Here is a 26,604-nt window from a genome sequence, read left to right as displayed (position 1 = left end):
AATGCATCCATTTATCTACAATGATGAATATCAAACGGTGCAGAAATCCATTAACTTACAGTAAGTAATAAAACGGTCAAATTTAAGTTCATTTAGTGATTGACACAGGTGTAGATGTAATTGTGAGGAATAACAAGTGACGAGTAGAAATTCAGTCTTTACTGGTTCTTGGTCAAATCAGTTTTCTACAGTATGATATTTTAGTACGTTTAATAATTTGAGGTCAGACAGGTATCATGCTGTTCATTTCATTCGACCTTGGTATCTTAAATAAGCTGAAAATATGTATACTTCAATCTGCAAATCGATGGAGGAATAATTGCGAATGACAACATTTCAAGACTGAATAACTCTATACTGTATAAAAGTGCTTTAAAATGTGAATTCCACAATATTAATATATACACCAATGAAGACAATACATGATATGGCTTCTATCATATTTCTTTTTAGACTTTGTGTGACTTCAGAAGTGCAACACACTCAAAATTGCATAAAGGGAGACTTTTATGGTAGTCATATTTTACCCTTAGCCCTATCTTGTAAAAATTGGACATAAAATCTATTTCTGAGAAATACACAAAACTTAACCTTCAGAAATATGTGTATATAAGGAACTGCTGTAGATATCACAGCCAGCCAGGGCTGCTGTACAGTGTACATATATAACAGCCAGCCAGGGCTGCTGTAGTGTACATAACAGCCAGCCAGGACTGCTGTACAGTGTACATAACAGCCAGCCAGGGCTGCTGTACAGTGTACATAACAGCCAGCCAGGGCTGATGACAGCCAGACAGGGCTGCTGTACAGTGTACATAACAGCCAGACAGGGTTGCTGTACAGTGTACATAACAGCCAGCCAGGGATGATGTACAGTGTATATAACTCCAGACCTTGATGACAACTTTGGCTGTTTCTTACACTAGACCTCTGACCTCTAATACCATTCTGTTGCACCAATTAAATGCTGCTAACTGTTAAAATTAACTTGATCAGAATGACAGGAAATGTGTGCAATATCATAAAACCTGCCAAATGTTAATAGCATTGTGACCAAGAGTTTTGTATTTGGTTGGTTACATATACTGGTAATTATCTAGTATGATCTCTTATGAAAATCTGCACAGGATATTGGCTATCACTTTTTAAAATGCAGTGTTTGGGTTAAACAGGTTATAAATTATAATCTGATGTCTAACATTTCCATCTTCATTTGAGTAACAGATTTGTTTAATTTTCAATTTTAAGTGTTTTTTTATAATCCACATTTATCCACATAGAAATTTAAATAAATTGGTTGCTGGTAGCAACACAAAGTTTTGTTCAACCTAGCTCCATGAACACATGACCCACAAAGTTTTATTGAGCTCATATCATCAAACCAGTCCCAGCTATTTTATTGGCATTTCATTTCCAACTCCCAATGTAACAGTTACGGCAATATAATTACCCTTATCACCCAGTAACCGTTACCATGGAGACCAAAATTAAACTTCCAATAGATGACAAATTATTTATACCATCTTGAATCCAGCATCCATCTTGTAATAATGGAATGACAGACACAATAACTATTTCTATCAGCGGAAAATTCAATAACTGCAGCATATGTGCCCGTTATTTCACCTACATCTGACGATATCACTCTACGTATCATATATATTTCTCCCAGTCCTTTACATATGCAAGATCATGTGTCGCACTTGGATACTCATGTATAATATAACCCACACAGACGTACCTGGTGACCTCTAGATTAGAAACTTCATTTTACTATATAACCACTAGGAAGCACATGAAATATGACTTGTTCCGAGTTCAAAATGTTCAGTACCTGTCAACTGATGTCCTGAAAGGGGATGTCGTTGCAATGATATCTGATGATATTATAGTGTTATTTTGATTAGCAAAAGACAGTCAGCAACTGACATTGCTTGGCAGCAATCAATTATTTAACAAACTTTATGTGAAACTTTTGCAAACTATTTTATTTTGTTAATTAGTTGTTTACAACTTTTGATATACCATAATTTCTTCTTCTGTCCCCTGTGACCCCCCTCCCCCACATCTTTCTGGTTAAATAATATATTACATGCATATAGAAAATCTACTAGTAATGTTTTGATTATTGATTTAACTGTTGTCTGGTTGTTTGTGTTGAAAATAAATTAATCATTTCTGATAATTATTATAATCAATTATAATTTGACTACAATTAACTTTTTACACGGGTTGAAACAAGAAAACTTCGGACGAATATGCCAATCTGCACCTGCAGTCTATTCAGCCTTGGCAAAATAAACAAGTGCCGAACCTGGCTGCCTTTGTGCCTCAACTGATCAACCAATCGTAACGCTTGTTGTAAAACAAACATTTACGCGGCCATATCACATGACCTTAACAAATTGTCCGCTTAGCAAAGACATTTACAGCTAGATTTCTTGATAACCGAATATCAGCAACGTTGAAATTTTGAAAACATTTTTGGTTGAAGGCGAATATGTTCAAAACTGTGTGCAGGATATGCTACGGGTCTTGTAAGTCTTAAATGGAAAGACTTATGCATGGAACTTGTTTTACCTGGTTCAGGATGGGAACTCTTCATTAGCAATTGGTTTGCATCCTCATTTCAACAGAAAATGAATAAATATCTAATTGAAAGCAGGTAGAAGGCCAAAATTCCGTGTTCTGTCCTGATTTTGGCCTATTCAAATTATGGTTTTATTGCATATTTACCAGGTTTTACAGTGAAAATAATTTTAAACTTTGTCTGATGTGACAAACAATTTTGTTACTTTTCCACTAAATTGACCAATCAGAGAGCAATTAAATGTGAAAAATTACAAACAATGAACATTGCTAACTTGTGACCTCAATGAAGCCCCGATATATTTCACTGCAGAATTGCAATACAGCATCCCTTTTTTCAACAATTTTTGGTTTGGAGGGAAATAGATTATCTTTCAAAGAAATCGATATCGTAATAAAGGAAAATGTAATAAACAGAATGTTTTTGGTTTCATCAAAAAACAAAAAAAACATCCTTCATTTCTAGGTTTAATTTACAAAAAATGACGGGTTAGAAATGTAATTTGGCCTGTTTTGATAATGCGTACATAAAACCTGCGAGTATATGTGTAACACCCTGCTTGAACTTGTACAGATCAGACTTGAGAATGTTAAGAATACGAAATACATGTATTGTTGAGAGATGTAGTTTCAACGAGCAAGTAACATTGGTTGCTAAGGACATGCTAATGGTTACCATGGACAACTGTTTAGTGAATGACCACAGCTAAAGGCCTGAAAAATCACAATTAGTGTCCTAAATTGGCCATCAGTGATGTGGTTAGCACAACAATGTGAATGACCTTGATGTCCGAATTTGAAAGCCAATAGTGTGTTGCCATGGTAACCAGATAACGTGATCATTGGTTATTGTTGGATTGTATAGTAACAGTACCGAAGGTATGACTTATAGGCTCATTACCCTCACGGAAATCAACAATATCCGTTCAGCAATTTTGTTACATGTCATTACTTCTTTTTCATTTACTCCATACCAGTAAACCTTTTGAAATATCCATGGTGGACATTCTGTATGCTGCAATATATTAAAAACATGGATAAAATGTTTGTATATATATACCCACTAAGAGAAAATAACTTTTTTAAAGTTTCAGTTGTTTTCAGATGAAATCATTAGATCTAAGAATATAGTAAATGTTAAGCAAATTCACTGGTTAAGAATACTAAATTTAAGTCCAAAATCGGGAGTCTGGCCCCTAAATAGGCAGGGTTGACAGCTACATTACTAACAAAGCAAGCCACACAATTCTTATTTTTATCTCACCAAATACAACAACAAGAATTGGTTGAAACTTCTAGATCATCAGTTTCATTAAACATGCCAATCAACCATTAATTTGAATTTCTGACTGTCTCCCTTGGGTATTCAAACAGTGTCTTGGTCTGTACTAAAATGGTTTTGTATTGACTGTGAATGTGATTTTAGGTTATGTTCTCGACGTTTCAATTAGTAAACGTACAAATACATCTGCTTGTTATTATGTCTGATGGCCGAGGCCCCTCCATACTCTGGATCTAGCCCATTTAGTGTGAAGATTATACGGTATTGGCTCAATGATTTCTTCCATAGTTAATATGCCACATGCTTTTAAGGTGCCACTTAAATCCACGAAAAAAAATCATATCTCGCCTTTCTGAATGTTTACACTTCACTCTGTGCTCTTAGTTTTGCCCATATGTTTGCGTTTTTTATGAAATGATCAACATTACAAAAACTAATAATGGGAACATTCATCGTACCAAGCTGGAAGAGTAGGCGAATCATTATTGCAAATACTTCAGGTTCTGATATTACCTAACATCGTTTCTGGTACTGTATATTTGATTAATTTGTGAAGAAATTACAAAGAAAGTAACACTCAATGAACTATTTGTATTTGATTATTCGAAATATCACTACTAAATATGGATAAAATATACAGATATCATTTATATAATTTGTTTTTGTACTTTTATGTAGCTACATAAATTGCCTGTCCAGTCTTTTTGTATAGAGAAAACTGATATTGGCATTGCCCAATACCTTTTTTATTGCATTAGAATATTACCTAATAAGAAAATTAGTTAACCCTTTCACCACTGTAGACCATAATAGACTCATCCAGATCAATGCACGGGAGAGTCTACTAAAGTTGCATAGGGGTGAATGGGTTGACTAGAGTATTATCGTTTTAAAAGCACCATAACAAACATACTGTCAAGAAAAGCTAACTTACTTTTTAGGTATCACATTATTTTATTTTCAAGTCACTCAGACTAAAGGTACTGACATTCTAAGTCTTGATCGTGCTATTTCATTTCAAGTCACACAGACCAAACATAAATCTTAGGAGAGATATTTGCAGTAAGACTATAGCTAAAAACAAAGTCATGTGAAACAGCTGCTTTCACCTGGTGACTGATCTGGTATCAGTTATTACCTCTATAGTGGTAAGCACACTTTTAGCACGGCCATTTCAGGTGTTTTGATACAAATAACTGAAAAATAAGAATGCAGCATTTTTTCTTCAACAGTAAAGACAACAAGAGAAATGATGGATGCGTTCAATAACTGTGAACATTGATGAATATAATGCTGGTATATTTTAAAAACAATCAAGATTTGTACCTGGGTCGGTCGGTTGGACATGTGGTTTCTAGAGTACGTCCCTGGTAGATTTTCTGTACTATTTCTGAAGTGATAGACAGTATCCATCGTCATTGTCACAGGTGTGCAGCACAGGTGTGTGGTACGTTGTGTATTAGCCGTACATCCAGCATCCCGTAGTTACCACGAGTATCGTATCTCCACGCGGCAGGTTTATCAGTCAACGGCACAATATCGTTCATTAGGTAATCACCATATATATAAACAACAGTTGTTTTTTGTTTAAATTCTAATTAACAATGACCTATAGGGCAGCTCTTTTAGTAGAAGATCACGATGTATAATTTCTACGAAATCATAATCAATCACAAAAGGATGTTAAACAGTTTTATAAGTGAGTGTTCATCTCCGCGGGAACTCCAGTTATAATCCATACATCAACGCCTCAATGATGTTTTCAAATTCCATTATGAATAAATATTAAAATGAAATAACATATACTCTAAAATCTGCTGTGGCTGAACAATCTTCTTAGGCTCACGAGACAGAATAAATAGATGAAAAAGTACCACAAAAAACTGTCACTGTATGCTCTTATCCATTGACAACACTGACGGTTACAGACTAATATTCACCAGTGCTTAAAAAGACACTCAAAATGTTTACCGCTTAGTGTGTCAAAAGCCATGTTCTCTTTTTTCCCAATTTGTAAGATTTAGTTAGTTTTCACTCCACAGACAAATTTTCAGTTCAAATAAGGTATTGAAGCTAATAGAGAGCTGTTGACTTGTATTTTAATGAGTCAATGATAAAGGAGCTCTGGTTGATTCTTTGTGATGGGGCACGTGTACCAGACAGGCAGATTCTCCCACTTCATTGTTTACAACTAGTTCAAAGAGGCTGTTCCCTTTATACAACTCCCTCCCTCCACAAGCAGATGTACAGTACTGTACCACCTGCCCAGAACCAATGTAATCTCCCTAAATGGCTGCAATACGGCCAAACAGTGGGGGACTCATCTAAATAAAACTGTGGTTTTTAAAGACGCTTTTTATCTCCCTTCATTTAAAGGGTCAGTGTATACAACGGTGGTCAGTATTGTGTGACTTTCAAGCTTTTCCGTAACACTGATCACTATAAGACAAGCTGACCATGACGATCCGCTTTCACTCTCGTATGGATTTTAACTGAACAAATTATTGTTTTTGCTTCACTGCTCAACAGGAAATCATTTGATTAGAGATTTCTTGCTTAGACCAATTTCTATAGCATTATTGATGAGGCTGACGGATGTTGACACTTATGATTTGTGAAATTTGTTTTAAGTTAGTAAGAAGACAGGTGCTGTACCTTCTTTAAAATGTCAATGTCAGTTAAATCAATAAAACCAGTCTTCTACAAAACTACTTTTGGTTTGATAAATAAAAGCAATATTAAACAATCTAATTTATGACTTCTTGCCGGGCATATAAAATAAAACTTTTTATTTATTTAATTAGTAATTAAGATGTTGAATTTCTGTGTTTCCGTCCAAGACAAGGTGATCTTATAGAGTTGCACAGTCTTCACTTATGTGTTAGTTTAACTCATTCACCCCTGAAATTTCATTATGAACTATTCCAACCTCTGAATTGGAAGAGTTCAAATGTGTCTTCAGGGGTGAATGAGTTAAATTCTAATCATCATCTATTTAAACCATCTTAAGGAAAAAAGGTTACATGACATTTGTCTAAATTACAATAAAGAAGCAATTCAAGACCACAACATGATCACGTAATCCTTCACTTCATTCAACGTCAAAACTAACAAATGTCAACTTCAACAGTTTAAAAGCACTCAACATCATTGACAAGACTTGGATGAAGTTCATTTTAGTTACAAAATACAAAATTGAAAATAAAACTTCTTATTAATAATGTCAATGTAAAATGTATTATTTCTGCATGAATAAAGTGAGCCAGTCATCACAGTCAAAAGTTCAAATAAACTCTCCACATAAAATGAATATCACTCAATCTGAATAAACAAAAGATGTTACACTAAAATAACTTAATTTTACTATATTAATTATATGCAAAAAAATCAAAATCATTCTACAAGTTAGTAATTATCAAAATAGATAGAGGCCCAGAGATCCTGTATTGCTCATGATCACCTGGATATAAATTTATAAGCAATAATGAAAAAATATTATTATTGAAAACAATATTGCAAATAAGATCCCCGAGATAGGGCTGGCATACGTGTATCCAAATCTTCATGCTTAGCAGTTACTAATACTAATTTCAACAGTATATGATGCTAGAGTGGGAATCTGTTCTGACCCATGGGGGCAAGTTCTGGTATCATGATTGTGTTTGTCTCTTCATGGCCAGCAATTTCATATTTGGTATAGAGGTGGGGGTCTCAACAATTTCTATGTTATGACACAGGGTAGGGATTAATCTAGACCAACTATATCAAGAAAACTCTCTTTAAGTAGGAAAAGAATTCTCCAAAGGAAGGGAAAATGAATATTATTGCAAAATCTCCCATGAAATCATTGTAAATCAGAATACTTATAATAAGCCGACTATCTACCATTCTAAATAAACGATGAAAAATCCCAAGGGCAGGGTCAAGCCCCAAGGTCAATCCTGATAGAATGTCTGTAATGGTCTCTTCATACCTAGCACTTGTTTGTTTGGTTAAAGGGATGGGATTTCAACAGTTTATATGTTACGACCCAGGAACTAAGCCCCAAAGAGTAGGGTAGACCAATGGGCCAATCCTGGTGGGCTATCTGCATTAACTTTTCATGTCCAGTGATTACATATCTTACTGTAGGTTTTAAGGGTGGGAACTCAGACAATTTCCAGGGTGGGAACTCTAACAATTTCCATGTTAATAGGCCCTGTCCCTTAGCCCCGGTGAAATTCTGTTCAGTGGTTCAGAAGAAGAAGTTGTCTGAAGAAATTTTTGATTTGTTGACATCCAGACGGTAGATGTCATCGGAAGGCATAACTCCTCGCTCTTGGTCCTTCAGACCAGTTGACCTACTTATTGTATCTTGGATACATACCAGCACACATAAAACAAACATCGTATCTATTCTAAACAAAGCTCTGTCACACCTCTGTTCAGGGTTTCTTTCAGTGCATTCAGGTCAAAACTTGAGAAAGGTTTTAGATAACATTTTAGATCACTAGCTCATCAATGCTGCTCTCTTAAGCACTATACCATACCCCATTCATGGTTTATCGTTATATCTTTAAATGCAAGCAAGAAAAAAATAAAAAAAATAATAAGAGGTATCATAAAGTTGCAAATTCAAGTAAATTGATATCATTTTAATGTTTAAGTTTTATTTCTATTCATAGACCAAGCCACTTGTAATTGTGCCACTAAAAATACTGTCTGTAGATAAGGTCACAGAGGTGTTCAGGCCATGTGATACCAAGGAATACCCACTGTACACTATCAAATACAGATTCTATTTTAAACTCTTACTGTAGGTTTTAAGTTCTCTACTGAACTAATGTATGTGGGGTATGTATGTTTCAAAAGAGAATATCTTGTAAACATACCTACATTCTCATCTAAGGTGCATTGCTAACCTGGAACAACAAACAGAACTAATTTCCTTTACTGAACTTTTTCATTTCCGCTGGATAGAGAAAATGCAAAGACAAATATAAAAGCAGTTACTTGGTTCTGACTATATGACAGCTTCTGGGTACTGATTGACCTATAACTTCCCCGAGACGCTATTCACCAGTTCATAAACATGTCAGAACAATTCATGAACACTTATGAATACAAATAGCTTGAAGATCATAAATAATTATTCATAAATGCTTATCAATTCATGAAAATTCATTAACATAATACATGTATCATGAATTCTTCATGAACTTTTAAGATGAATTTTGTAAAAGGCTTGGTAAATTGTATGGACTTTGATCAATTCTCATTAATGAATATTGATATATATTATGGGTAAAATAGACAGCTTCCTCTGTTTCTAATGACGATGGTGGATACTTTACAACTTTTACAACTGAAAACAAATCTTTGCTCTGGATAAACAGTAAGCTGCAGCGTTCAAATCAAATAAGTATCAGTCAAAAAGTTAATGAATCAAAAAAATGTTGTGCTTTCAAACAAATTATTTTGTCATCATTGCATCAGGGGATAAATGTTAACAAATTATTTCTGTCATCATTGCATCAGGGGATAAATGTTATCTGACATCATTGCATCAGGGGATAAATATTAACAAATTTTGTAATTGTTTTTTTCTCAGAAATCATTTCAAACAGGAAGTTCTTTCAAACATTTTTAAAACATTAAATTTCAAGAATTGTTAATTCATAAACTTAAAATCAGCATTTTCGTCACGAAAATTCACAAATGTTGATGAATTTTTACCAATGTTCATGAATATTCATGAAATAAAATATTCTTGAATATTCATGAAATGCTTAATTTATGAGTTTTCATTTTGCAGTAATCATTTCATATTTTTACATCATGGAGCAGCAGGTGTAACCTATATTACAACTCTGTACAAAGCCATGGATATTTTGTTCAATGATAGATATGAGTAATATTTAATTTATATATACATACATCATATGAGAAACCTGTAAATCACAGTCTCTTACGCTACCTGGTCAATTGTTTTTACATGGAATTTGCATTGAGCACAAGCACGCCAAATTGATAGGGTTCATTTGGTGACTCAGTTAATGCTTTGGTACTCATTCTAAATCTAAAATATTGCAAAAGCTTTCAGAAGCCTGTCTATTATGTTTTAAGCTATATGAGTAAAGTTTTATAGTTATCTTTTAATTTGATATTTAAATTGACACATTTTCCATTTCATGTGTGATATTTTTTGTTACATATTATCTCATAAGGTGATATTTTTTGTTATATATTATCTTATAAGCCAAAGGTGATATTTTTTGTTATATATTATCTCATAAGGTGATATTTTTTGTTATATATTATCTCATATAGTGTTATTTTGTTATATATTATCTCATAAGGTGATATTTTTTTTATATATATATTATCTTATAATTAAGCCAAAGGTGATATTTTTTTGTTATATATTATCTCATTTAATTATGGCTGGTAATTGATCTAATTTAAAATGTATATCTTGTAGTTGTTACATGTGTTTTATTGTCAATAAATGTGTGATAATTTTGATCGACTCATTGATTATTTATTAATGTAATTATTATTAATTGTATTTATCTAGGTTATTGACTACAGTACAAAAAGATCCAACCTTACTTTATAATGAACAAACAATGGTTTATCTGAGCACAATCTAAGGACAGCTGGTGATAACTGCTTAACTGAAAACTGTTCCGTATTGTTCAGGATATAAAAGTGTGAGAATGGGACAGAAACGTGGATGAGCCGGAATAATCTATCTTGATCCCAATACCAGACAGGTGTCTGTAGGTGAACCACATGCTTGACAAGTTTATATATATAGCATTGCATCAAGTATGTCCATCAATATTGTAACCTTTTGACCTTGAAAATCTAAGCATACAATAGTGTATTTCTTTAATTCACATTTAACAACAGGAAATCGGTTGAATTTGTGTCTTATCTGTCTAGAATTATATAGGCCTTAATTGGCACCTCCGAATACTCCCTGGTAACTCTATTGACATTTCTACCAGCAGCCATTGTCTCAACCTCAAACCAGTTTGTTAGTTGTTGACATCGGTTGAGAATAAAGCATTGAGTATTTGAGTACATACTCAAATGTCGAGGACAGAATTTTTCATGAATACGCCATGAGCATGAGAACGAAATCGGTGAGTACAAGACAGATAATCTGAGCACAAAACTTCGAGTATGAGCTTTGTAATGTTGCAAGGACTCCAAGGGAAATTTCTCTGTAAAATATTATCAGATCAAAATGTCTGATAAAAACACATAACTTTAATACAAAGAAAATGTATGAAAAATGTGAGACTAGTTTACCAAACAAGTTTGTAGTTCTCAAAGTATACAAAGGGCAATATTTTTATACCTTACTAGGTTATTTATATGCCAACTACACATGAACGCCTACAAATGATGGCGGTCAAGGAACGAAGTTTCAAGGAAATCCAATGGAAACTGAGGGATATGTCTGGACAAGTGCACAGAGGGCAATATGTCTGTTCAATATCATCAACACATCTGATACACATACACAATGTTACAACATTTTTGCTTGTATGGCTTTGAATCATATAACAATATATCTCTCACAAAGTGATATCTGTCACCGTAAGAATTGTTGCACGGTTCCATCTGGGCCAACAAGAGTGATTAATGTTAATCTGTAACAGCTTGTTTTATAATTGTTGTATATAACATGTTTGACATATTTAACATCAGTCACAGTGTGTAGATATCCTCTTTGTTACTGACCTGTAAGAATGCGACTTTCTATTGACTGCTTTGAGGGTTGGAGATTTTCTGTTTATAAGTACAGATGAAGCAATGGTAGAATAAGTAGCTGTTCTTGTACATCTTTTGTACATACATCATTGTTTTTACTGAACCATACAATTTATAACATCTTTTGAAGAAAAACTTATAACAGCAGAAAATATTAGAATGAATGCACACCTGAAGTAGCCATTCAAAATGGCACCCAGCCTTCTTGTCAGGCATGACAGCATGAGAATGCGGCGACAGATTTTGCCAGTTTTTCATTAGTAACATTTTTGCGATTCATAAATGTAACAATTACAAAATTTAATGATTTTCCTGTTGAACACCAAAAACATTTCACTCATATGGCAAAAATATGAAAAATATTTCAAGTTAATCAGATAATATCCGAGGAAGATATCATAATCCATATCTGTTGTTCTTTTAATCAGATAAAATAATTTTGAATATACCTGGTACTTAAAATGTGCAGAATTTTATACGCAAAAATATCAACTACAACACATACAGAACTTTCACATCTAGTGGTCATCATTGATCAGTTCTGACAATATAAGGTTATTTTTACCGGTACTTTTTCTGGATACCTGTATCAATTTACCTGTATAGACAACCGTGGTTATCTAGTGTTATACAACACATTGACTTCTAACGTTACCTGAGCAAATTGTATTGACCCCAGGTGAACATATCAATGGTGATGAAATGACCTTATAGTGAGTAGTGACCATTGCATGGCCATCAAATGTCCATTAGTGACCACTCTATGACCATCAATCCTCCACTAATGACACAGTTGACCTATGGAATTTAATGGGCATCTGTGTCAAGTAAAGTACACACAGATCAGAGCCAGATGACCATGGACTTCAATGACAGGAAACAAATGCAGGGGTCAATCCAGGTCAAAATCAAGACCACAAATTGCCAGCATTCTTAAAACAGGAAGTGCAACTTCAGGTCAATGCAGGTGATTTCATAATTGCATTTCTGCTTGAAAGTTTATATCTATTAACTTGATGACAATTTTATTTCTGAGATATACCTTTATGAACTTCATGAAATAGATAATACATCTAGACTATTGTTGTGGAATAGGTTTTATAAAAAAAATCCATATAGATATATTTACCATTGCATGGCATATTTTAACTAATAACCCTATCACATTCAAATGGCATTCATATCGGCTATGAATGCAATGACATGATTGTTGATGTCATCATCATAATACTGGATACCAAGAACCTTCCCTGGAAGGATAGCTGTTTTCTATTAACTCATTCACCCCTGACGACACATTTGAACCCTTCCAATTCAAAGGTTGGCATAGTTCATTATGAAATTTCAGGGGTGAATGAGTTAATTGAACAAGTACCTATGATACATACACAAATTTGAACGAACTTATTATGTAGCATAGTCACAACATAAGACCGGAGATTAACCGTTGAACATGTAAAACACACCATTTTGTAAATATCTAATTATTATGCCGAATACATGCGTAGATAGAAATAGCAGAATGTAACTTAATGAGTGGCAACATATAACAAGAATTGCTTTCATTAAACTGCACAAGTTACGACCTCATGATGAAAACCATGAATTTCAATAACTTTTGGTGAGGAAGTAAATCAAATTCAAATATATACACAAATGAACTCGCAACACAAAACACAATTTGTCTGAGTAATTACATTTGATGTTAGAATTCTGTTTATGTCATGGTTTTGTTATTTCAATATGAAGAAAAATTATGATGGTGCTGGCCATTTTTATACAAACAATACATCGCCCCGTTTCCATCCACCATTTATATTACATATTACATGTGCGTCACTTCTTTCAAATCAGGTCTATCCCGAATAGCATGAATAATAATTCTTTCATCTGTAAATTTGGTAATTTCATTTTTATTTCAATCCAAACTTCAATATTTCAGCTTGCTCTGATCTGTCAGAAGATAATTGTATTGTCAATACCCATTTTCTTTACATCTCCAGCAGCCTTTAAGCTGCCAGCGTCCCATCCACCACCAACACTACTGTGGAACAGTGCTGCCACCCAGGCTTAAACAGATTTGTAAGAGCTGGAATTAAACACAAACCACTAAAGCAGGTTACATCAAACATCTAGATAAGAAAATGGCATAGAAATTAAATCTGAATTAAAAACAAAAAAATGACCTTGGCCTTAATATTTGACCTTTCAATTTGTGCACAAATTCTGGAATGCTTTCAATTCTACAATTGGAAGCTCTTATTTTTTATGCAAAAACTCAAACAATGGTTAAAAAACCTGTTTGCTCCAGATCTGCATTTAGGATGCTTAAGAGAAATTCTTAAGTAATAGATATTTTTTCTCAAATTTCTAGATGCCTTTCACCAGTCCTACAGTGTAACACAAGTATAACACACCAATCCTACAGTGTAACACAAGTATTACACACCAGTCCTTCAGTGTAACACAAGTAATACACACCAGTCCTACAGTGTAACACAAGCATTACACACCAGTCCTTCAGTGTAACACAAGTAGTACACACTAGTCCTACAGTGTAACACAAGCATTACATACCAGTCCTACAGTGTAACACAAGCATTACACACCAGTCCTTCAGTGTAACACAAGTATTACACACCAGTCTTACAGTGTAACACAAGTAATACACACCAATCCTTCAGTGTAACACAAGTATTACACACCAGTCCTTCAGTGTAACACAAGTAATACACACCAGTCCTACAGTATAACACAAGTAATACATATCAGTCTTACAATGTAACACAAATATTACACACCAGTCCTACAGTGTAACACATGTTTTACATACAAGTCCTACAGTGTAACACAAGTAGTACACACTAGTCCTACAGTGTAACACAAGCATTACATACCAGTCCTACAGTGTAACACAAGTAATACACACCAGTCCTACAGTGTAACACAAGCATTACACACCAGTCCTACAGTGTAACACAAGTATTACACACCAGTCCTACAGTGTAACACAAGTATTACACACCAGTCCTAGTGTAACACAAGTATTACAAACAAGTCCTACAGTGTAACACAATTTTTAAAAACATGATTTGAATACATTATATATACAATTTATTGAACATCAAAAATATGCCACAGTTTTTAGATATGCTCAACAAAAGGGTACTGTTTAGACCATTAAGTGACTTGGAGCAGCAGCAGCAGCAGATGAAGCCGGGACATTAATGTAGAGCTTGCACCACTAGAATAAATCGAGCTTCTCTATAAAACACTGGTTGTTTATCACAAGCCTGCCAGATTTGGAATGAATTACAAAGCTAATTTAGTACAGGGTGGTAATAAACACTTTGATGTATGGTTTCAAACTGGTTATAATTTTCTTATTCTGGCTGTTTTGTTTTATCAATCATTTGTCATTATATAACACTACAAGGCCTCCTAATCAATACAGCCAGGCAACACTGTATACATGTACATGCTTCTGCACAAAGCCAGCGCCACTCCACATCCACTGGTATATATAAGTCAGCTCGATATTCACCTAATGGAACTCGCACATCTTTTCATCTTTTTTTTTCTCATTGAGAATGACTTCTAGATAAAATGCATCTCCATGTAAGATGTATGTTTTGAAATTATATGTGACATAAACCTTTTGTATGACAAAAAAGCATTAAATCTTGTTATTTGAGAATCGTAAACTATAGAGCTATTCCCTGAACCTCTGTTGTGTTACAAGACATATACAAAACCAGATATTTTATACTCGTAAAACGGTACTGGCAGATGGTACCTGACATTTGTTATCAGTCTGAGCACATGCCTTTTTATTTACTTCCAACTATACCAGACGAGGATTGGACACATAAAGCATTGATACGAAATATATGCCCTTTTTCTTGTCAGTTTAAAGTTTGGCTTATGATTTAAGTTGTGATAAAACGCAGATATGTAGCAGTTCTATTAATGGATCAAATGTTCTCCAAATTTATATTCTCTAACTGTTGCTATCGTCAAAGGCAATTTTTAACCACAAGGTAAATAAAATTCATGTACATTTTATATGGTACTCCAGGGATGGACAATTTCTTATTTGGAGAACTAGCCCCCAGACAGAGTTTGGAAATTCATAGAAAACATTGAAAATGTTTACTTAAGTTCTGACCTGAAATAGACCTGCTCAAGGCATTGGGTAAGAGGAATTGTACACATCTGGTCCTATCAGAACCAAAGACTATTTTGATTTCTACATAAAAAACATCAGCGAAAAACTTCATCACATGCTGTTAAACTGTTACAAATTTGTCATGACAGTGATTCAAATAAAGAGTTTCCAATCAAGGAACACGCAAAGGTTTACATACATTTCTACACAAATCAGTTCTCAATTTACGTCTGATATATCAGGATGAAAAAAAAGCAAACTGCTTGTTAAAGTTTACTTAATGTACAAGGTTGAATCAGTTTCCTCTCTTGCATATATTTGAACATATTGATAAAAAAAACTCTTGCAAAATGGTATTAGGTCAACTTGAAAAGGTTACAAACAGAATCAATTGATCCCCAAATCAGATTCTCTTACACAAAATAAAAGCAAGGTTGTATTGATTTTTGTGAGTGTCTTCAAATGTAGATTTTAATGTATCTGTCATTGACAAGTTCTTAGAATATATCAATTCTGTCCTCAAGTTCCTCGTGGAATCTGTTTTACCAGCAAATCTAGTTCAGTAGCTGCCACACAGGGACAATTTAAATGATGGCCTCGTATAAATTTCAGTATTATTGCCTCACTACATCGGTTAAACTGTCAGAAGATTATCCGAGGAAGGATTATCAAGACATATAGTATTAAGTCACTTAGTCAAGAAAGATGTTCCAAAAATATGCCAGATTAACTCATTAGTAGTGTTTTGCTTGTCGCCACTTTGACCATGACAAGTACATAAGATTAACTGTGTCAAACATTGTATGAGATTAACTCATTCACACCCGTAGACACATTTGGACTCTTCCAATTCAAAGGTTGGAATAGTTCATTATGAAATTTCAGGGGTGAATAAGATTAAGAACCTATAAACAGATCAATGATCAAATGATCCAACTGTGTTAGCAGCAGACTGGAAGGCCAAATAAAACTGGCATTGCTTTTGTATACAAAGTTCCCTACTGATCACCCTGTGTAATGTGACCCGAGTTTGAGAGATGGAACGTTAATTCCTTCATGTGAAACATGGCAAGGCAAACCAAGAAATAAATGCAGTTGGAACCATCAAGCGTCTGAGGCAGGTGGAAAGGAATGAGTGTTGAATGCATGTGGCAAAGTCCAAGCACATACTTAATCTGGTGTGTTTGTGGTCAAAGTACTGGGCGTAACTTTGAATGTGTCTACAATCTCCCCAAAATCTGTGGTTTTACGACTAAAACTTAAGAATTAGTTACAGTGTCTGGAATCTAAGATGAAAAGAAACATCTAGGAAGAATTAAATGTTCTCAATGGCTTAAGAGTATGTACATATTCATATTGTGTTTTAAACCTCTAAAATGTTTCACTGCAATGCAACTGAAAGTTTAGTTAGAAAGAGCTGCATTCACATAAAAGTATTAGTGTTACAGTGAAGGACTGGGTGGCCAAGATGAAAAGGGGCAATAACTCCCAGAAAAATATAATATCAGTAATGGCCAAACAATAGGCACACATACAAAATCAAAAGGAGAGCATTAACAGTATATATGGAGCAGGACCCTGGAGTTTTATCAGCATTTCACAAAATTTCAGTGGTTAGAGAAATGGTCCTTTATGTAGTAATGCTTTCCATTGCAAAAACATTTGTGTTAAAAAACATTCATGAAACTGATGTATGGAACTTAGTTTTATTGCTGCAGAAATAATGTGTTTTGCTGCAAGAAAGAGAAAAAATATTAAAAGGGAATAACAAAATATTTTATCCTCATTTTCCAAGTTTATCATTACCTGGCATATTATTTAGTTTCAACTATTTATCAATCAATTGCAGTGTAGAACAGCTCTAGATTAAAACAAGCCATTCGGATTGATATGTCTCGCCTGTGCCCTGCTTTGACCATAAATGCAATCTTTGGTGAAAGTTTGGTTGGTCAAGCACCTATTCCGTCATTTCATATTGCAGAGTTATCTGCTCTTGTGAGCAGGTATTGATTGTAACGTCATTTGTTTGTGAGAGCAACGTCTTCAATTTTTGAGAAAACGACATAATTTTCTCACACAAACCAATGACGTAACAATCAATACCCACTCACAAGAGAAGATAACTCTGCAATATGCAAAGACGGAATAGTTTCAGAGAAACTCGCTTAAATGCAGAAACTTAATGTTGATGGAGATACTGACAAAATCAATGGACCATGAAAGGTAGGCGGAATCCAGCATTTGATGCATGGGTTGAGATGTACTACCTAAGATGCATCTATGGTCCAAGTTTGGTTGGTCTAGCACTTATACTTTCAGTGAAACTAACTTAAACGCAAAAACTTAATGTTGACGCCGCCATCGCCGGAAAAGCAACACCTTAGTCTCGCTTCCACTACTTCGTCACGACAAGACAAAAACCAACATTGAGCCATCACTAAGCTAGGTGAAAAGGAAGAGGTCATTAATAAGCTAAATTTACAGAAAGCCACAACTTAGCTAGGTTAGCAGGAAGCCATCACTAAGCTAAGTTGACAGGAAGCCTTCACTAAGCTAAGTTGACAGGAAGCAATCACTAAGCTAAGTTGACAGGAAGCAAAGCTAAGTTGACAGGAAGCAATCACTAAGCTAAGTTGACAGGAAGCAATCACTAAGCTAAGTCAAGAATGAAAACTAAGAAAAGAAATTAAGAATTAATCGATGCTGCAAAAGCAAGAAAAAATCAGATCGAATCTTAGACAAGATTGCAAGAATGAATTAATTAATGCTTCAAGTTCAAATATAAGACTTAGGCTTGTTGAGAACAATATGTTATACAGGAAAATACAGAGAGGGTTTTACATGGAGGATACATCAGAAGACTGTTTCATTGTTTAACCTACCAACACATTATTATGTAGGACAATCCACTTTTAACTCATTCACCCCTGAAATTTCATAATGAACTATTCCAACCTTTGCATTGGAAGAGTTTAAATGTGTCTTCAGGGGTGTATGAGTTAGAAGCCATATGGCAGCATGAAAAACACAGGTAGCACAATAAACAAGCAGTGCTTGTAATTAAGTCCTGACAACTATATTGTTCTCAATCTGCTTAAAAATATATTGATCATAAATAATTTTAAAACAAAAAAGTTCACTTCATTTAATGTCATAAAAAGATTTTTGTGATTTCCATTGAATAATAAATCTGCCAAACAAAGACCAATATATGATAGAACACTAGAAATTTATGCTCTAATTAAAATGAAAAGTCTTCAAAACCACTCTCTAGGCAGCCTATGATTGATAAAGCTTTACCCTACAGGTGACATGTAAAAGTTACAAGTAAAACACAATATTTGTTTTACATGCATTAACCCTCATAAAGGTCAGCCTATTTGTGGTCTTACAGCATGGCCAGGTCTTTATGGTATAGGGTCATTATAGTGTCTAGTGAACTACATGGTACGTACTACTCCTTTACAACAGTCAGAATATCAGTACATTCATTAAGTAATTATAGTTAATCTTTGAGTGTTTTAGTTAAAAAGTCGAGCAATATTCAAACTTTTTTTCCATTAAAAACAATCACAATGGTTTCAAAAAGAAATGAAAATAAATCAGCAAAATTTCAAACTCAACTTTGAAATTTTTTAAACACTTTTGCATCCTCTATATTCCTCAGCAAGTCCCTATAGAAACATTACCAGAAGAAATTGCATTCATAGGGATATGAAAGCAATTGCATCAGTTATAATGCTCTACCTCTCATCTTGAACGACTAAGGATTTAGATCATTGTAAGAAGCAAATGCTTCAATGAATTTAGGCTGTTCCAGGAATGTAGCATTGACGATACACATCCTTCAATACCACAAACATTACTAACAATAAATTCAGAATGGAAATATTGGAGAGCATTTTAATCATTCATGCCAATATGAAAGTATGTCAATTACATCCATATTGCCTTTAACAAGCTTAACTCCTTTCACAGTAAATGTTTGAATATAAGCTCAGTCTGTCACTTAATGTACATTTAATATAGTTCAGTCCATCCTCTCAGAGTTAATAATAATAATTTTTCCGTCTGTCACTTAATGTACATTTAATATAGTTCAGTCCATCCTCTCAGAGATCATAATAATAATTTCTCAGTCTGTCACTTAATGTACAGTTAATATAGTCCATCCTCTCAGAGTTAATAATAATAATTTTTCCGTCTGTGACTTAATGTACATTTAATATAGTTCAGTCCATCCTCTCAGAGTTAATAATAATAATTTTTCCGTCTGTGACTTAATGTACATTTAATATAGTTCAGTCCATCCTCTCAGAGATAATAATAACAATTTCTCAGTCTGTCACTTCATGTACATTTAATATAGTTCAGTCCATCCTCTCAGAGATAATAATAATAATTTCTCAGTCTGTCACTTAATGTACATTTTATATAGTTCAGTCAATCCTCTCAGAGTTAATAATAATAATTTCTCAGTCTGTCACTTAATGTACAGTTAATATAGATCAGTCTGTCCTCTCAGAGTTAATAATAATAATTTCTCAGTCTGTCACTTAACGTACAGTTAATATAGATCAGTCTGTCCTCTCAGAGTTAATAATAATAATTTCTCAGTCTGTTACTTAATGTACTTTTAATATAGTTCAGTCCATCCTCTCAGAGATAATAATAATAATTTCTCAGTCTGTCACTTAATGTACAGTTTATATAGATCAGTCTGTCCTCTCAGAGTTAATAATAATAATTTCTCAGTCTGTCACTTAATGTACATTTAATATAGTTCAGTCCATCCTCTCAGAGTTAATAATAATAATTTCTCAGTCTGTTACTTAATGTACTTTTAATATAGTTCAGTCCATCCTCTCAGAGATAATAATAATAATTTCTCAGTCTGTCACTTAATGTACATTTAATATAGTTCAGTACATCCTCTCAGAGTTAATAATAATAATTTCTCAGTCTGTTACTTAATGTACTTTTAATATAGTTCAGTCCATCCTCTCAGAGATAATAATAATAATTTCTCAGTCTGTCACTTAATGTACATTTTATATAGTTCAGTCAATCCTCTCAGAGTTAATAATAATAATTTCTCAGTCTGTCATTTAATGTACAGTTAATATAGTTCAGTCCGTCCTCTCAGTGTTAATAATAATAATTTCTCAGTCTGTCACTTAATGTACAGTTAAATATAGTTCAGTCCGTCCTCTCAGAGTTAATAATAATAATTTCTCAGTCTGTCACTTAATGTACAATGAACAGTTCAGTCAATCCTCTCAGAGATAATAATAATAATTTCTCAGTCTGTCACTTAATGTACAATGAACAGTTCAGTCAATCCTCTCAGAGATAATAATAATAATTTCTCAGTCTGTCACTTAATGTACAGTCAATATAGTTCAGTCCGTCCTCTCATAGTTAATAATAATAATAATTTCTCAGTCTGTCACTTAATGTACAATGAACAGTTCAGTCAATCCTCTCAGAGATAATAATAATAATTTCTCAGTCTGTCACTTAATGTACAGTCAATATAGTTCAGTCCGTCCTCTCAGAGTTAATAATAATAATAATTTCTCAGTCTGTCACTTAATGTACATTTAATATAGTTCAGTCCGTCCTCTCAGAGTTAATAATAATAATAATTTCTCAGTCTGTCACTTAATGTACAGTTAATATAGTTCAGTCCGTCCTCTCAGAGATAATAATAATAATTTCTCAGTCTGTCACTTAATGTACAGTTAATATAGTCCATCCTCTCAGAGTTAATAATAATAATTTCTCAGTCTGTCACTTACATTTAATATAGATCAGTCCATCCTCTCAGAGATAATAATAAAAATTTCTCAGTCTGTCACTTAATGTACAGTTAATATAGTCCATCCTCTCAGAGTTAATAATAATAATTTCTCAGTCTGTCACTTACATTTAATATAGATCAGTCCATCCTCTCAGAGATAATAATAAAAATTTCTCAGTCTGTCACTTAATGTACAGTTAATATAGTCCATCCTCTCAGAGTTAATAATAATAATTTCTCAGTCTGTCACTTACATTTAATATAGATCAGTCCATCCTCTCAGAGATAATAATAAAAATTTCTCAGTCTGTCACTTAATGTACAGTTAATATAGTCCATCCTCTCAGAGTTAATAATAATAATTTCTCAGTCTGTCACTTACATTTAATATAGATCAGTCAATCCTCTCAGAGATAATAATAATAATTTCTCAGTCTGTCACTTAATGTACAGTTAAATATAGTTCAGTCCGTCCTCTCAGAGTTAATAATAATAATTTCTCAGTCTGTCACTTAATGTACAGTTAATATAGTTCAGTCCGTCCTCTCAGAGATAATAATAATAATTTCTCAGTCTGTCACTTAATGTACAGTTAATATAGCGCAGTCCATCCTCTCAGAGTTAATAATAAAAATTTCAGTCTCATTTCTGACTAATTGTACAGACTTTTTTCTGATAAAAGTTTACTTGCACTTGTTTCTTTCTGCCAATTCTCGCACCTAATTCCCTGTCCATAGGTGCGAGAAAGTTTCCATCCTCGTTTCATTATTAATGCATCTATTTCTCGCACCAAATCATGTGATGATATACGGATTTATGATAGTCATTGCAATCTTGTTGATTTCCGAGCCTCACTACAAAATTTCCCCAGAGGCACTTCTCCAGTTATCAGTGACATATCAAAGAAACCCTCGGCACAGATAAACTATTAAACTTTCAAAGGACACAACTTCATTGCTTTTAAATTAATTTCCCGGCACTTAATATAAAACCCAACAGATATGAAAAGTTATCAGCTTTGTCGCTGCTACAGAAGACAATAGCATTAAAACAATAAACACGAAACAAAAAATAACATGTGAGCATTGCAACAGGGGCCAATATCTAGTCCTCCTAACTTCATCGGCACCAATATCATAAAGAATTCATGATGTTTACAGTAGGCTACCGGGTTGGTTATGATAGTACAGAGCGAATTGGCTTTGATGAAGACGATCTTGTGGCCTAATGACTTACATGAAATGTAATTATTTATAAATGTGGTGCCGTGAATTAATAGCAGGTAAAACAGAGAGTTTGTAAGTACATCAGAACACACCCTCCACAATCTAATCCCAGCTAAACCAGTTGCCCTAACTGGGGTTGATCTTTCACTTTTTGATAAATTAATGAATTGTATCAGAATGCCATTAATTTTCCTACAAATAGAAATAATAGCAATGACAAAACTGTATTTAGCTGATGTTGATCTTGCATGTATAAACCGTTTTTGTTTTCTAAAAAAACCATATACTATGTACATACCTGGTAAAGGTTATAATACCTTTGAGCATTTAATACAATCATGTCAATTAGGTACCAAGGCCAGGACGGGTCTGTGTTATAGTCACAAACATATTGCATTTAAAAATATATCCATAAACCAAGCCTAATTTTTTGTGGTTAGTTGTAAATATACTTTAAGAATGGAAGATGTGCAAATGGTTCTTAGACATTGCTAGAGATGTAGAGCTTGTTAAACTAAGTGGAAGGCTATTACATACCAACACTCAAAAGTAGCTGAAAGGATCCCTCATACCGGGTAATCTCGCAGTGTAGATTCGGTAGAAGTATTTGGATTGCAGACAATACATTTTTTGTTTTGTTTTATTTTGTTTAACGTCCTATCGACAGCTACAGATGCAAGTGTAACAACAGCTGGGAGTGTAGTGTAATGTTATACGTAATATTGTATACTCCAACAAGTTAGGAGGCTTTCTGGCCCATTTTGATGCTGTGAATTATATATAGTTATTGGTTTACTCATTCACCCCTGAAGTTTGATAATGAACTATTCCAACCTTTGAATTGGAAGAGTTCAAATGTGTCTTCAGGGGTGAATGACTAAAGTGTAGCTTTTGCAATGTAAATGACCCTTGAGTTTGTCTGTTTTCTTCTGTTTTTATTTCTATTTTCAAAAATTCAAATTTCGAACAACTTTCATTCTGTAAAATACATGGCACCATGTGATTTTTATGGAATTATGCTTTTGAAAAGGACTTTAACAAATATTTTGCAATGATGTCAATGATTACACAGCTGTAATATAGTTGACTAATTGTTGGGTTCCCATTGCTGAAATATTGAGATATGGGTCACGGGGGTAACAAGCTATTACACTGTCATCACTGAAAACAAGCTAGGAATCAGATTCTAGTAACCTCTTTTTCGGAAAATCAACGGAACTTATTCAAGATGCATGTTGTCAATGTGTTGTTATAAGAAATCAGGATCTTAACAGACTCATTTGTAGTTTACGAATATTTAAATTTGTGGTCATTATTTAAAATTGTGACTAAACATATTTTACTCAGTCACATATCATCTCATAGTGTTATGTTTTAACGAATATCTGATTATAGTTCAAAATGGTCTATCTTTATGTGTGCTGTTCTGTTTTCTTATACATGTTTTGTTACATTATGCCCACTGTGTTATTTGTATATGTTCTGTCGTAAGAATGCTTCACATTACACATATATGTAAAGATGAAAGTTTTATTCAAATTCGGTATAGTTACAAAGTACAAAACTTTACAGCTCTAATGAGCTTTTAACCGAAAATATTTGACAAGAAAATGAAGTTTCTTGTATCTTGTATCTTGTCTACCCTTTGAGGTTCAAGCAAAGGAAACAAGATCATGAAAATTCCCCTGAAACGACGTAGCAGAGCAGATGATGTAACTTTAAGTTAATTTTACTCGTACAGCCAGCACCTTCAATATACTGCTGGTGTCAATATAACATTGTCTTCCACCTGCTAAATAAACACTAAGCATCACGATAACCATCCAACAAAGCCACTTAAAACTGATTATAGGTAATATTGTATCACTGACATGGACAAGAAAGAGCAGCAGGTTTAAACTGAAATCATCTGGGACCTCCTGTCAGGCCCACACAAGGAACACCTCAAATAAACCAACGACCGTAAAACGGAGAATAAAAGCCTCCCCGTTGACTGAAAGCATTTGCCCACCTCTGTTTACAGTAACCATAGTGGGGCCACCGACATGAACTCTCACAGGCCCACAGCAGTTCAATTCATATATCTTCATTATCATTCAAATCGCTTATATTATGTAATAGTGTAATACTCACGATCCATAATCATCTATTCGCACTCTGCAATTGACATCTGTCCTGCAAAAATAATGATCATGAAATAAGTTTATGGAAGATGTAAGGAAACAGGCCGTTAAAAAAGTATTAATAATGTATCACTATATAAAACGTCGCGGTCAACGAAATGAATAAATCTCTTAAGAAAAAATGAAAAAAAATAAGGATTTTATTTTCTATTAAATCAGAATTTGATAACGAGAAAAATATTGACGATACTGACAGAAAGATTGGAGACAAATACGAGTTAATTACATTTTCAAACCATAAAGCTTTGTTATGCAAATGACATTCTGAAAAGCCATCTGTATGTTGGAGCCATCTGCACTTGGCCAGTGAATTTTTTGTTGACAGACAAAATTACGAGGGGGACATCATTGTCATATTCTATACCCATCATTTACATATGAATGCCTCATTGTAACCTTACACGGTCTTAGACATTAAACGTGTTAATTACCAAACTGACTCACTCATTAAATCTTATAATCATCTTTTAACCATCATTCAGCCAACAGCGAAATAAAAGTAGAGACTTCAACAGAAACATGTGAAGTCCTCCCAAAGCTCTGGTACACTTGTAGGTATCGGAGAAAACTTAACTGTGTCTGTAGATCTCTTCACCTTTTATTACAAATAATCTAGTCGCATTGATCAAGATGAGATCTGATAAACAATATATGTTGAAACATAATTTAACAATCAAATCATAGAATAAACTTTTTGTATAGTATCTATACAATATAACATATAATATTGAATTGGTATAAACGTAAATAATTACATAGAATATTTTGATTGTATGTACAATTGCTATTATGTTGCAAATATAATCAATATATTATTTTATTTTCATGATAGATCATAATACATATAAAATATAAGTAATGATAATAATTTGAGGTTCTTATATATGGCTTTATCACAACTTAATTCGTAGGTCGTTTCAAAGTGGTTCACAAATTGGTATCTGTGGTTATATATATAGGGCCTTTGCAACCAGCCAATATCTTTCTCCACTCCCTAGGGAGCATACAGCCGGTGCTGGCATTTTGGGGCTCACAGCTAGCATTCAACAATTCTAGCACTACCCAACCACATACTCATTTACAGCTGAGTAGACTAGAACAATCAAAGTAAAGTATCTTGTTCAAAGATACAACACAGTGGCGTGACGCGACTCAAACACACAACCCTTCGGTCACGAGCCCAGGGTCCTACCACTGGACTACTGGGCCTCCTTAACACATTTATTGACCAAACTAGTTTATACATATGTAATCATATTTCGCGCGGTTGACTACAAGGAATGAGCGTGAAATAGTTCTCTCTAATGGTTCGCCCAGTAGATGGCACACCTGTATTGGCATGACAGGCACGTGCAGATGGTGAGCTGGCAAGTCAGTTCAGGGCAACGCACTAGTCAGGACGGGCGGTTTAATTTTTCATTTAGTTTTCTGATACATACTATGTACATTGATTCTGACAGTAACTGACCTTGACAATGGAAGTTTTTGTGTAAATGTCGTGAGTTTGATAACTAAATGGCATGCACTGGTGCAGGCCGGTGCGATGTGAACAGCCTATGGGTGTTTGTTGTTGCCACCTGGGGGGGGGG

The 26,604-nt window shown here is 34.0% G+C and overlaps 1 protein-coding gene across 4 annotated transcripts in view; it reads right to left on the bottom strand.

The window, feature by feature from the left end:
- LOC110449932 (TOX high mobility group box family member 4-like) overlaps nucleotides 1-26,604 on the bottom strand; it is a 102,676-nt gene that overhangs the window by 66,735 nt on the left and 9,337 nt on the right. Inside the window, exon 2 of one of the 4 annotated variants that reach the window (XM_021497111.1) lies at nucleotides 24,966-25,007. Coding sequence is in view for 2 of the 4 variants with exons in the window: in XM_021497110.1 (XP_021352785.1) it covers nucleotides 5,198-5,290 (93 nt within the window). In the remaining 2 variants the exon portion in view is untranslated. Of the gene's footprint in view, nucleotides 1-5,197; nucleotides 5,418-24,965; nucleotides 25,008-26,604 lie in introns of those variants that run through there. The other 3 variants (XM_021497112.1, XM_021497110.1, XM_021497108.1) reach the window with 3 other exon arrangements.

Source organism: Mizuhopecten yessoensis, unplaced genomic scaffold, assembly GCF_002113885.1.
Source record: "Mizuhopecten yessoensis strain PY_sf001 unplaced genomic scaffold, ASM211388v2 scaffold4839, whole genome shotgun sequence".
Classification (NCBI taxonomy): domain Eukaryota; kingdom Metazoa; phylum Mollusca; class Bivalvia; order Pectinida; family Pectinidae; genus Mizuhopecten; species Mizuhopecten yessoensis.
Note: the sequence above shows the minus strand (reverse complement) of the source record. Positions and strands in the feature narration are given on the sequence as shown.